Source organism: Mizuhopecten yessoensis, unplaced genomic scaffold (genome assembly GCF_002113885.1).
Source record: "Mizuhopecten yessoensis strain PY_sf001 unplaced genomic scaffold, ASM211388v2 scaffold9985, whole genome shotgun sequence".
Classification (NCBI taxonomy): domain Eukaryota; kingdom Metazoa; phylum Mollusca; class Bivalvia; order Pectinida; family Pectinidae; genus Mizuhopecten; species Mizuhopecten yessoensis.
The window spans coordinates 238,118-252,978 of record NW_018408321.1 but is presented as its reverse complement, the minus strand read 5'-3'; the positions used below and the strand labels follow the sequence as shown (position 1 = coordinate 252,978).

Below are 14,861 nucleotides of genomic sequence, written 5' to 3'. Positions count from 1 at the left end.
ATTTAATGAGCCAGGTTTTGGTGGTGGAGGAAAACCAGAGTACCTGTGGAAGAACCACTGTATTGCAACCAGTACCTTGCGACTGCCCCAATTAGGCCTCGACCCTAGCCTGCAATCAAGTGGACTGTGGTGGAGGGCTAGTGATCAAAGGCCTTTAAAAAGATATATATATGTTTAGCAAGATTATAATTTATAGCGATTTACCCATCAAATCTTATTTTCAAATTTCATATACAAAGAATTTGTCCATGATGGGTTTCAAGAGTTTGCTATAAATAAAGTGTTTGCCACAAAAGACCTATTGGACAATTAAAACTCAGGTTATCATCCAGTCGACAGTTATTTAGCCATAATATGTAGCACTAATATTTTCTTCTACACTATGTGATGGACATTTCATATTTTCCTGAAATATACAGGTACCATTTTATTGAACAGCAAAAAAATATCTCCATGCCGATAAAATACTCACTTTGAATTAATTGGCTCTATCACGGACTTAGATAATCTAATCTAATTCCGTGGCTCTATGTTCATCTAGGTTCTAGGCCCTATGAGATTTCATTTCGGGAATTTTGTGACCTCAATGTATAACGGTATTTTATATTTTCAAGCTTTTCAGTTCCTTCACTACATACAATAATCCTACTGAGACAAACACAATAGGGACATAACTCTCAGTAAATAGTAAGAATGTATGGGGATCTTTTTAGTCAAATATGACCATTACAGCATCCAAGGGTGACACGTATATATATGCTATCCCTATGATGTCGATATGAACGCATATTTAACATCATCTGACCTATTGTAGACTAACAATCAGAAATAACAAAAATTAAGCTATCGCAGAACTTTCAAACGACATCATAAGTGCATATTAAGACATTTTTTGAATACTTGTGTTTTGTAACAAATGTAATCTCTGGATATAAACATATCGTTTTACATTTGATAAACTCTGACTCTGATTTTGAGTATGTTGCCAAAAATAACTTTTTGTCATGCCACACAACCGGAAGTGACGGTACCCATCTTGGTTATTGGAACGCTTAAATAATAAATTAAAAGTAATTCCTCCAATCAAAGTGTACAAGTGACCCAGACACTCATGTGAAGTAAATAAGGTGGTGTGTTGTGTCAAATGTCCACTCGTACACATCCTTCGCAATAACCTCGGCAATATACTAAAGAAAACCATGGCGTTTAGCGAGGAGAAAGCTCAACATTTGCTGATGGACGCTGAGAAAAAAGAAAAAGCATCTGTCGGATTTTTTGCTTCACTTTTCGGGTAGATGCGACGTTTCCTGTTATGTTCGTCTTGTGACTCTCCATCAATATTTTCGTAATATTTTTATTATTATAAAATCCGATGTTATGCCTTATACAGAGTATATATCGTAAGGGGCTTGCATGACGAACTTCGCTATCATGCAATGCGTATGCACTGTTATTATACAGTGACATGATAAATTCACGAGTATGACATATTGTTAGTCGTCTCTATACTGAACCACAGGGTTCGTTACAAATGTCTGAATTACACATATGCTATACTGATATGGGACACAGCACACATAGTGATTGACCGAAAAGCCTCAGCCTGAGGCCTTCTGAATATACTTGCATATGGAATTTGCTGTTGGTTGAGGGATATACATTTTGGTACCTAAAATAGGATGCTTCAGTACTTTTTTGTGAAGTAAAAAAAATCTGGAGAATCTTAAAATATAAAATCACTGAAACTCATTATTTGAAAAAGGAATCAGGTGGAAATGTTAGTTTAAGTGCTGATAATCTTTTTAACATTAAACAACTTATGAGAATTATCAAAACCTCTTGTACAAGTACTGAAATGTTTGTCATTTAACAATGATCAGAATGAAGACATGGAGAAGAGCCATTGTCTGTGTAACCAGAAAGCTCAATTGGTAGAGTGTCTGTTTAGATTTCGGAGTGTTCAGAGTTTGAACCCTGACCTGGTCATTGCATTTCTCTTTCTCATGTTACAAATGCAACAGACCTGACCGAGATTCAATCTTAAAAATTAACTTGATACAGACACTACAAACTGAGCGACCTGGTCAATCACTGGAAAACAATCCAGTCCTAGCTGAATCTGCAATACAGATGCATTTTCATAATTAACTAAACTCAAAAATTAATTATTTAGTGTATCCTATAGATTGACTAGCTTAGCTTGTCATAGTCGTAGAGTTAAACAACCTGCCCTGATCAAATATAATTATAAACATAAAGCAAACAAGGCTAGATAGAGTGGATGAAATATTTCAAATTCATTATTTAAGTAAATATGTTTGAAATACTGATAAATGATGTGGGTTTTTTATATAAAGCCATGAATAAAAAATGTTGTTATTTTGTTGATGGCAGGTCACAGACTAAGCTTGAGGATGCTGCAGAATTGTATGTACGAGCTGCCAACATGTTCAAGATGGGGAAGAAATGGGCTGGTCGGTATAAACCATATACGAGCATTCAATTCAGTTTCACTTTCATTTGGTATTTAATCTATTTATGTTAACTTTACAACATGAGAAATGTTTAAGAGACATTTCTAGGTGAACATGCAAACAAGCAGGAGAGCTGTAAACAAATTCTTGACCAACTTTTGTTCATGGTTTCTTTAGAATCTAGAACTACCCATCACTTAGGCACAAAATAAAAAAAATAAAAATGTGAAATGACAGTTAAAAGTGTTGGGTTTTAAACGCATGTGTTTATATGCCCATTTACAATGAAATCTGGAGGTGTGTACATGTAGAAAACAATTTGTTGAATATAGTAGATATTAATACATTGGTGTTGTGTTTACTATATATGGTAATAGTATAAACCATGCTTTTACCATTAGAAAGTTACTTTATTTTACTTTGTTATTCTGTTAAGTTGTCTGTCAGAACTTGGTAATTAGGTGTTTAGTTTAACCCTGTTAATGAACTCGACCATTTTTAATTTCAACATTTTCAGAGGCAGGAAGTTCCTTTTGTAAAGCAGCATTGTTACAGCTGAAGGTTGGAAGTAATCATCAGGCTGCTACAGACTACGTAGATGCTGGAAACTGTTATCGGAAGGCTGACCCTAACGGTAACTACTTTGTACAGACTTAACAGCCCCTCAACAACACAAGAATGTCAATCCGGGCCTAAAGCTCAAAAGACTTTATACACATTCAAAGAAACTGAAATGGTTAAAAGTGGTAAAAAGTTTTAACTCCAGAGATTCTACTCTTATCAAGAACAACTAAAAGATTAAAATTGGTAAAATGTCTGTTAATATATACAGAGCATAAGTAGTTTTTTTTGGTATCTATATAAAGTATCTTGGTGTAAACCTATATCAATTACCTATATTTATAACCCTATGTGTTTACCATACTATCGTTATTTCGTCACTCTTTAAACGTAAACTTTGATGCTCTAATCATACACACATTTTTGTATTTATAAACAGTATCACTTAGTGTGCACTGTTGTTACAGGTGGAGCCAATTTTATGTAGACAGGTTTCTATATTATCTGTCATTAAAACAGCTATATAAACATACTGATACCTAAAAACAGCTATATAAACATACTGATACCTAAAAACAGCTATATAAACATACTGATACCTAAAAACAGCTACAGCCTGTAACTTTAGTTATCATATTTGTTGATATCAAACTTTTATAAGCTAAAGGCCAAACAAAAAATATGTGTTTCTGGTAACCCTATCTAACCAAAGTTTTATGCCTGCCCAAATCTGTTTCGGCAAGTTTCAAAGAAGTCCTACCTACCTACTGGCTCACCCACCGACCGACCTAGAAACACTTATTTTTGTTTGTTTGGCCAATATGTTTCGTTAGTGATGATTAAGTTCAGCTCAGTATTTTAAAAAGAAATGTTTGTTACATATAAAATTTCTCTACTGAATTGATAACTGTAATTAAAAAATTAATTGATTTCTATAATGATGCACTGTTTTCAGAGGCTGTAACGTGTTTATTGAAAGCTGTAGAAATATATACGGATATGGTATGTATAAAGAGTCTCAGAAAGTGGTGTCTGCTGTAATTTAGATTCCTAAGCACGGGAGCCCCTTTTTATACCCTTATGAGTCCATAGACAGATTACTTCATGTACTTTATTATTTGAAACACTTTAAGGGATTTATTACCTTGTTTTAATAGTTAAAGCTTTTAGCATGTTTGTATTCTGAATAATGTCTGCAAGAATTTCAGATATATTTTGTCCACAAAGAACATTAAAGCGTCAGGCAAACTTCAGATCTATGAATAAAACTACCAGGTATACATTTTGTGGTGTATTAGTCAAACTGACACAGTTTCCTCTGTATGTGTATGAATAAGAGTCCTGCTGTTAGGCCAAGAGTATGTGGCCAAATGGGTTTAAGTACACAAATATAATGAGATAGCTTCTTAACCTGACTATGTTTTAGTGGAGCTTGTTGGATTCCACTGTTTTTACCGAGTTGTTTTGGAAACATCAATTGATTAGTTCCGTACAGAAAAGTTTGGGTTTGGGAGAAAATATCTTTAGTTTGGAGAATCGAATCACCCTGTCAACTGAGAGACATAGTAAATTTACTATAAAATAGATAAATCCTCCTACTTTCATACTCTTAAATTGTGGTTTGGTTTTACACAATTTTATTAACCCATATTTGGTCTTTGTCTTTAAATAATAGATTAAACTTTTTTTTTTCCAGGGACGATTTTCAATTGCAGCGAAGCATCATGTCAATATTGCTGAGATTTATGAAACAGAACTGGTTGATATTGAAAAGGTAAGCCTTGCTTATTTAAAAGCATTGCAATGATCATGAAGTATTATGATGCCTCCATAGGAAATAAATGCAAATATAGAAATTTTTATGCTCCTGCAACATATGTGGATGGGGCATTCAGTGTTTGCTTCTTCCATCTGTATGATATCTTGGTATTAAACGCTAAGTTTGTTTTGGACACAAACAATAATTGAAAACTTATTCTGCAGCTTTCAAAAACGTCTGTTTCCGTTGTGAAGTAAAGAGTGTAAATGACCCAGTGCCTCGATGTGAAGCAAAGAGTGCAACTGATCAGTGTCTCGAGACACTGGGTCATTTACTCTCTTTGCTTCACAATGGAAATAGGCGTTTTTAAAAGCTGCAAAATAAGTTTTCAATTTCTGTTCGTGTTCAAAACAAATTTAACATTTATTATTCATACCATACTAATGCATCTCATTGTGGACATCTTGGTCAATTTAGTGTTAAGCACCATTACTATATATATATAATGATAGAAATCCAGCAGTCATCAAACCAATATATCACATGTAGGTCACTATGACCTATATTGTTTTTGCTTCATTTACTTAAGGTGACTGTGTACTGCATTTAGATCTTCGTTTTAGGTAAAACTTCCTTCTAGTTCTGTTGTCATCAAAGCAGAAATGGGAATATACGAATGTGCCACAAACACGTTTTAGTTGTGATTTAAACTGCAAATATTAAGATTGATTTGATGTTATAAAAAAAACTATATCACCAGCTGATTTCTTTTTTGTCAAATGGCTGAACAGAACCATGCTGAGATTACTAAGTCTTGATGATCAGCGCTTTGTCCATGGTTTAACTTAGAACAAATTTCCTTTTTATACAGTACACGCTTCTGTAGTTCAGTCCAGAGTGTACATTGTCTCTTCTCTGCCGTTTCAGGCTATAACGAGCTATGAACAAGCAGCTGATTACTATAAAGGAGAGGAGTCCAAGAGGTATGATGATCTTTATGTAATAATAATCAATTGCTGAGTCAATTTTTGTGGCATGAAATTCTTCCATAACAGATCATAATGATTACTGAGAGCGTTTTCTTTGGGAAATGTTTGATATGGGCAATATCACTACTGACAAAAAGACATGACCAATACCAGAATGCTATCACAATGTCACATTATTACTAGTTTAATTCTCTTTGTTTTTTGCTGGCATTTTGTGGGAATATTTCAGGAAAGTAGGCATGTATATAGAAGGTAATGTTATGTTTTGATATGTTAAGTAATCTTTGGTTTATGTCTAAGAAACCTTCATTTCCACATTCCAGTTCAGCCAATAAGTGCTTAGTAAAGGTAGCTCATTATGCAGCCCAGCTGGAGCAGTATGAAAAGGCAATAGAGATATATGAGCAGGTCAGTTCTACAAATATTTTCTCTCAAAAACAACATAAATTCTTCATGACATTATCTATATACCATAATTTATTGGTTCCATACAGAAAATTATGTATTTTCAGCAGAATAAATTATAAGATTTAATAGGAATTTAATTTAATCATTATTAATTACTATATTAATATGAAGATAATTAACATAACACATAATTACAGTTCATACAGAAGAAACTTGATTACTTTCTTTGAATTATCTCCCTTAGACCAACCGAAATTTCAATATGTTATACTTGCTTGCAGATTGGAACTTCTTGTATGGATAACCAGTTGCTCAAGTACAGTGCTAAGGACTACTTCTTCAAGGCAGCCATGTGTCACATGTGTGTAGATGTACTCAATGCTCAAATTGCAATCAAGAAATTTGAGGACATATTTCCCCAGTTTACCGACTCGAGGGAGTGCAAACTTGTCAAGGTATGCACATCATGACTGGATCAAACAAACCTGCTATGTTACAGACTTCTTTAATCAGGCCAATTTACTTAATGTAGACGCTCTTTATGTAGACGTGTTGTAATAATAATCAATTGCGGAGTCAAATTTTGTGGCATGAATTCCTTCCATAACAGATCATAATGAATACTGAGAGTGTTTTCTTTGGCCATCCTAAATTTTGAGAGTTAAATATTTCTCAGAAAGTAATGGAGGGATTTTTAAAATCTCAACTGTAGGCTCTTCATTGTCCTTAGTTATGCACATTGAATTTTTGGACTGTGCAGAAAACCAAGATGACTGACAGGCAGCACTCTTGAATTTCTCAGATAGTACTGAATGTTAGTAATTTATATGTACGTTTCCCATGATCCGCACTTGTACATACTTATTCTTGGAACTGATAATAAAACCAAGATCGCCAACAGGAGACCATCTTAAAAGCTGAAGTTTGTTAGCACTATTTCTCAGAAAGTGCTGGAATATATTGATTTTCATTGGTCCTAATTATATATAAGTTGTGCATGTTTTCTTTCAAGACTGATCAGAAGAAAAAACTGCCCACGAGGCAGCCATCTTGGTTTTCAACAGTTGCACTTTATTATCATTATTTCTCAAAAAATATCTGACAAATCTTTCTCCAATTTCAAATGTTAGTTTCCTTTGTTACACATTATGTACAGTGCTAGTAAATAGTTTGAATGACAACCTCACTTTGAAAAAATATGGTCATACACAGCAATATGATGTTCTGATCAAAAGGTACCACAAGGTGCATTAACTGTTTACATGACTAAATGCATTAGATAAGAGAAGGGAAGGGAATAGATTTATCTTACCTAGATTGAAGATAGTGGATGCCAAGGTCCCTCTGGGATCTCTTGTTACCAATTATCAGGTAAAGAAAAAATTTTCTGTTCAAAGAAACTATTGGAGGCATGTGAAGAACAGAACACGGACACATACACTGATGCAGTGAAGGAATACGACAGTATCTCCCGACTGGACCAGTGGACGACTACCATACTCTTACGTATCAAGAAAACAATCAACTCGGAGGACCTCCGATAACCTCTCATCGTCTAATCATTACTGTTAGCCAATTGATTTCATTTTGTTATTACGCTGTGACATTTGTCACCGTTATGTATATCAGTGAGTAATGCTGGTGGTTAGAATCTGTATCCACCCCATCCCAGTATTGAATAGTCTAACCGCCTGTTTTGTTTTATTAATAAACTGTAGCATCTTGGTATTACAATTTCATTATTTTCAAGGTTCTTGTCCATTGAGTAGATATTGTTTTAGGACATATTTCAACTGTAACCCAATTGTAACAGTTTGATGAAATGCAAATCAATGCTATGCATTTGTATCATAGGCTGGTCACAGATCTTTTCAGATATATTTCATCTGAAATTTTAAAAATAAGTTTCAGAAGTCAAATGTTAAAATAGATGGACAATAAGCTTTCAGTTTGTTTTAAAAACTTTTTTCATATTGTATTATTATCTTATTGTCCACTGAACCATGCAACACTATTTGTTTCATTGGTACAGTGTTCTTGTGTGAGAGGTCATAGGTTATAATTAACTAGGTAGGTCAGAGGTCACCAGGATCAGAGGTCATTCCCATTTAATGTGGAAAACTGATTATTTTAAAAGGAAAGTATGTTCATCTTTTAATGATTCAACCTTGTAACTCTAAAAACTGGTTGTGAGATATGGAATCATGAGAAAATAATCAGATCTTTTTGTTAAAAGAAGGATTTTATCAAGATTTTATAACTCTTTGTGTTTTCATACAATATACCATCAGAATAAAAAACCATACAATTGTGTGTCTATATTAGCAGTAAATAAGACCCTGTTTACACACATATTGGTTTATTGTGTTTAATTTGTGTGTTAAGTTTCCTCTGTATATTAAGGTGGAACACTAGTATTTACTGGGAGACATGTTGTGTAGCCTGTTATGTGTGTTGTCATAGGTACTGAAATTATATATCTTGTCACACAAGAACAATTTGTTCGTAAGAATTGTGTGTTCACTAAGCATTTCACGAAAAAAATCTAAGTATTTAAATAGGTGAACAAACATTTGTTGTCTTCATTTAAGAATAGAACTTCGGACTACACCCCGTTGCCATGTTATGTTTGTACATGTAGTTTCCTGAGGTTTACGTTTCTGTGCCAGATTTGAATATGTAACAGATATAGCAAGTTGGTTAGTATCATGTCCTGTTTTTACTTTCACAGTACACTTTTTGTCAGTGTTAAAGATGGAGAGTGGACGAGTTGTGATACAGGTCAGCACATTTTACATACCGTAAATTGTAAAAGTCGATATGGTGTAACGCCGGTCAACATACCTTGTCAGTGTAAAACACACAGCATTTACGAGATGTAATACCGTTAGATAATTTATGAAACTTAATTGTTGTTTTGCTGTACTTGATTGTCATCACTTAACAGGCTATCCCTCTGATATTGTATATTATACATATTTATATGCATTTGGCTGGTTAAATGATATACCATTAAAACTGAACATGATCAGAATCATCACAACAGTACCATTGAAGAATAACACATACCTGGATTTTGGTCACGTGTGAGTGCAGCGTACTATTGATGCATTGTTCCTAATTAGCAGAATAAAATAATGTTGAGAAGAATAACTTGGTCTTAAACAGTTTGATGTTGATTATATGGTTTCAGAAAGGGGACATACCGATTCATCTTTCTCATATATGGCAACATGGAAATTTGCCAAAAATAATGTTTTGGTACTATATTTTTTTTTAAATGCTTGTCAGGATACAAATATGAAATCATGTAAGGTTGGAAATCATTTGTGTTTTGTTTGTATACCATTAGAATTGATTTATTTTCATCTGACCATGCTAAATCAATGATTTACCCATCATTTTTTCTCCATCAAATCAAATAAAAAATGCTATTGTTGAACATTCCTGTTTTATGAAGTGAGTTGGAACTGCTGGGTTACCTAGTCATACTTGTGTTTAAACGTCAGCATTTGTGTAACTTCTATACTTTTGTAATTCTCTGTTGTAAGTGAATTGTGAGGTCTGTTATTGTTAAAACCCTAACATGGGGTTAAATACAGGGCCATTGTTACTACAGCAGAGTCAACAGTGTGTCCGTTCAGACTGAAGTTTCTCTTACCGGTGTTAGATATCCTTTTCTCCCACCCTGGACAGGTGGATCTCTTACCCTGGACAGGTGTATCCACACTTTTACCGGTGTGAGATATCCTTTTCTCTTACACTGGACAGGTGTCCACACTTTTACCGGTGCGAGATATCCTTTTCTCTTACCCTGGACAGGTGTATCCACACTTTTACCGGTGCGAGATATCCTTTTCTCTTACCCTGGACAGGTGTTTCCACACTTTTACCGATGTGAGATGTCCTTGTCTCTTACCCTGGAGGTGTATCCACACTTTTTCCAGTGTGAGATGTCCTTTTCTCTTACCCTGGACAGGTGTATCCACACTTTTCCCGGTGTGAGATATCCTTGTCTCTTACCCTGGACAGGTGTATCCCCACTTTTACCGGTGTGAGATGTCCTTTTCTCTTCCCCTGGACAGGTGTATCCACACTTTTACCGGTGTGAGATGTCCTTTTCTCTTACCCTGGACAGGTGTATCCCCACTTTTACCAGTGCGAGATATCCTTGTCTCTTACCCTGGAGGTGTATCCACACTTTTACCAGTGTGAGATATCCTTATCTCTTACCCTGGAGGTGTATCCACACTTTTACCAGTGTGAGATGTCCTTTTCTCTTACCCTGGACAGGTGTATCCATACTTTTACCAGTGTGAGATGTCCTTTTCTCTTACCCTGGACAGGTGTATCCCCACTTTTACCAGTGTGAGATATCCTTGTCTCACCCTAGGATTGAGAGGGGGAGATTCCCCTGTTCATAACAATGGTATGATGTCACGTCAACAATCCATCAATGTCACGTCAACCCTGAATTTAGCCTGTAACATAAACATAACATTATGAATATGATACACAATTAGTGAACAGGGTAAGAGAAAAAGAATCATTCACCCCCTTGTGGGTGAGATAGGGGAATCTCAATCCTCGGGGAAAGATTCTTAAGTTGCCAAACACTGGGTTGAAATTCCCCTATCTCAACACTGAAGGGGGTTTAGAGATTCTATTAGTCCCATTTGGCCCAGGTGTTACTGTCTGATCCGAGGCCTCTTACTGGTATGCTGATTTAAAACCTGAAGAAATTCATTTTATTTTATTTTACTTAAATTGTTGTTTATACCATCTTCTGCACTTTACCATACAAATAACAAGATACTATTGTTTTTGTAATATTATCTGTTGTGGTGGATGCTACGAATATATTTCAAGTAGTCGCAGTATGTAATCACAGTACACTATGAAGTATTATACCAGATAATTGTGTAGTTCACCTGTCAACAGTGACCCCACATAGAATTTATAAAGTAATATATGTAAGGATGAACTTCTAAATATGTTAACTATAGTCATACAGAGCATTATATATAGTCGAGATGAATACGATACTTTGTTAACCTGCAGACAGGCTAATACCCCACAAGGTCATAGTGAGGCTATGCTATAAACCTGTATGTATTATACTGGTTAGTTGGTGTACATCATTCACAGTGTATGTGTTGTCCTTTTTCATGTCAATATGACACTCCATTGACTGACTTAGTATAGATGAGAAGTGATTTATGATGATGTTGCATTGTGGACTAAAAACATTTGCACATCCAACTTAACATCCTTATAAAAGGTTGAAGGTTGATTGTTTTTAAATATATATGTTGTGATTGTTGATTTGTTATCCCAGTTTGTCCGTGTATTAGCTAGATATTTTCTACTGGCTGTAGGTGTTGATGTTTAAGTACATTTCTACACGCTGTAGGTGTTGATGTTGAAGTACATTTCTCATGCAATATATTTATAACTTGACATTAATAAAGCTGATGTAAACATGTATACCCTCTCCTTAGTGGAGATCCATTTTATCCTAAGTAGAGGTTGGGAGTACTCCATGTCTCGTATTTATTGTAAACCATGTGAGCCGACTCGTTATTAAAGCAGTTTTAAACATGATCTATCCACAAATACTGAATCAAGCTGTTTGAACCATGTCTGTGAACAAAGCTTGGTCCTGTTTAGCTTTTCTATGCATGTGTAGCACTGAAGGATTTATTACACTACCAAGCTGATTTACATCCGATTTCAAATGATATTTATTTGTAATACTATAAGACATTATGTAGTTCGTTTGTAAATGGAGTTTCATACAGTAAAAAAAGAAATAAAAATATACACTTGGTATAAGGCATGCTGCATGAGTACACCTCCTTGATACAAGATGTGATCCGTCAGGGTATTTTCTCAGCAGAAGTTGTGCTCCATCATCTCCTTTTTAAATCCTTTTTACTGTTAAATGGTGCACTCCAGCAGTGTATCTCCTTGGTACAAGGTGTATTCCACCAGTGTAGCACAATGGTACTAGGTGTGCTGAATCAGTGAAGCTTCCAGGCACCTAGTGCACTCCATCAGTGTAGCTACTTAGTACAAGGTGTACTCCATCAGTACAGCTACTTAGTACAAGGTGTACTCCATCAGTGTAGCTACCGGTACTTAGTACAAGGTGTGCTCCATCAATGTAGCTACTTAGTACAAGGTGTGCTCCATCAGTGTAGCTACTTAGTACAAGGTGTACTCCATCAGTACAGCTACTTAGTGCAAGGTGTGCTCCATCAGTGTAGCTACTTCATACAAGGTGTACTCCATCAGTGTAGCTACTTAGTACAAGGGGTACTCCATCAGTACAGCTACTTAGTGCAAGGTGTGCTCCATCCGTGTAGCTACTTCATACAAGGTGTACTCCATCAGTGCAGCTACTTAGTGCAAGGTGTGCTCCATCAGTGTAGCTACTTAGTACAACGTGTGCTCCATCAGTGTAGCTATTTGGTACAAGGTGTGCTCCATCAGTGTAGCTACTTCATACAAGGTGTGCTCCATCAGTACAACTACTTAGTACAGGGTGTGCTCCATCAGTACAACTACTTAGTACAAGGAGTGCTCCATCAGTGTAGCTACTTAGTACAACGTGTGCTCCATCAGTGTAGCTATTTGGTACAAGGTGTGCTTCATCAGTGTAGCTATTTGGTACAAGGTGTGCTCCATCAGTGTAGCTACTTAGGACAAGGTTTGCTCCATCAGTGTAGCTACTTAGTACAAGGTGTCCTCCATCAGTGTAGCTACTTAGTACAAGGCGTGCTCCATCAGTGTAGCTACTTAGTACAACGTGTGCTCCATCAGTGTAGCTATTTGGTACAAGGTGTGCTCCATCAGTGTAGCTATTTGGTACAAGGTGTGCTTCATCAGTGTAGCTATTTGGTACAAGGTGTGCTCCATCAGTGTAGCTATTTGGTACAAGGTGTGCTTCATCAGTGTAGCTATTTGGTACAAGGTGTGCTCCATCAGTGTAGCTATTTGGTACAAGGTGTGCTTCATCAGTGTAGCTATTTGGTACAAGGTGTGCTCCATCAGTGTAGCGACCGGTACTTAGTACAAGGTGTACTCCATCAGTGTAGCTACCGGTACTTAGTACAAGGTGTACTCCATCAGTGTAGCTACTTAGTACAAGGAGTGCTCCATCAGTGTAGCTACTTAGTACAAGATGTACTCCATCAGTACAGCTACTTAGTACAAGGTGTGCTCCATCAGCGTAGCTACTTGGTACAAGGTGTGCTCGATCAGTGTAGCTATTTGGTACAAGGTGTGCTCCATCAGTGTAGCGACCGGTACTTAGTACAAGGTGTACTCCATCAGTGTAGCTACCGGTACTTAGTACAAGGTGTACTCCATCAGTGTAGCTACCGGTACTTAGTACAAGGTGTACTCCATCAGTGTAGCTACCGGTACTTAGTACAAGGTGTACTCCATCAGTGTAGCTACCGGTACTTAGTACAAGGTGTGCTCCATCAATGTAGCTACTTAGTACAAGGTGTGCTCCATCAGCGTAGCTACTTGGTACAAGGTGTGCTCGATCAGTGTAGCTATTTGGTACAAGGTGTGCTTCATCAGTGTAGCTATTTGGTACAAGGTGTGCTCCATCAGTGTAGCGACCGGTACTTAGTACAAGGTGTACTCCATCAGTGTAGCTACTTTGTACAAGGTGTGCTCCATCAGTACAGCTACTTAGTACAAGGTGTACTCCATCAGTACAACTACTTAGTACAAGGGGTGCTCCATCAGTACAACTACTTAGTACAGGGTGTGCTCCATCAGTACAACTACTTAGTACAAGGTGTACTCCATCAGTGTAGCTACCGGTACTTAGTACAAGGTGTGCTCCATCAATGTAGCTACTTAGTACAAGGTGTACTCCATCAGTGTAGCTACTTAGTACAAGATGTACTCCATCAGTGTAGCTACTTTGTACAAGGTGTGCTCCATCAGTACAGCTACTTAGTACAAGGTGTGCTCCATCAGTGTAGCTACTTCATACAAGGTGTGCTCCATCATTGCAGCTCCTTGGTAGTGCTATTCCAGCTGTATATCCAGTAGTCTGCACTCTGTACTGATATAAGCCAGGTACATGTTAGATACCAGCAGTGGTTTGCCAACTTCAATTATAGAAGATAAGATAAATAAATGTTTGAAATCATCAAAGAATTTTTGTTTTTATTTCTTTTGTAATTTTAAACAAGAGGCCCAGAGGGTCTGTATCACTCACCTGGACTGGATATGTTTAAAGTACTTGATATGAAGTAAGGATATAGCACTCCATGGTAGGTACTGTATGTACATATGAAATTTCAGAATGATCCATCCAGTATATTTCTTGAGATATAGTGAGAACAAATTTCAAATGTCAAAATCCAAGATGGTGGCCTTCTTGTTTTAGGGAATATACCCTAATAGTAACAGGCACTACTAGACAGCTTGAAAAAATATGTCCCATGATTGAAATCAGAGTGGTGACATTACATTTACACTTCAATATAAATTGGTTGCTAAATACTTGGTTCATCAATCTTTGTCAATATTGTCTGTGACCTAAATGTTCTACCTCAGTTACCTGTACAAGTTATCATCTCTGTGATTTATGACATGTTGTCTTGGTTGTCTCTATAAGTTACCATAATGTACTCAAATTTA

The 14,861-nt window shown here is 36.3% G+C and overlaps 2 protein-coding genes across 2 annotated transcripts; both read left to right on the top strand.

Moving 5' to 3' along the window:
* The first annotated feature begins 1,101 nt into the window (after positions 1–1,101).
* On the top strand, positions 1,102–9,957 carry LOC110459186 (alpha-soluble NSF attachment protein-like). The gene is made up of 9 exons (XM_021511330.1): positions 1,102–1,291; positions 2,395–2,474; positions 2,992–3,108; positions 3,991–4,037; positions 4,732–4,809; positions 5,722–5,777; positions 6,107–6,191; positions 6,473–6,646; positions 7,589–9,957. Exons 1-9 carry the CDS (start codon positions 1,200–1,202, stop codon positions 7,733–7,735), a joined length of 876 nt encoding a protein of 291 aa, XP_021367005.1. The 5' UTR covers positions 1,102–1,199; the 3' UTR covers positions 7,736–9,957.
* On the top strand, positions 8,946–14,370 carry LOC110459190. Its single transcript, XM_021511333.1, has 5 exons — positions 8,946–8,992; positions 12,224–12,408; positions 12,607–13,200; positions 13,234–13,476; positions 13,771–14,370. The coding sequence occupies exons 1-5, from the start codon at positions 8,946–8,948 to the stop codon at positions 14,265–14,267; spliced, it is 1,566 nt and encodes a 521-aa protein (XP_021367008.1). The 3' UTR covers positions 14,268–14,370.
* Positions 14,371–14,861: the final 491 nt, after the last annotated feature.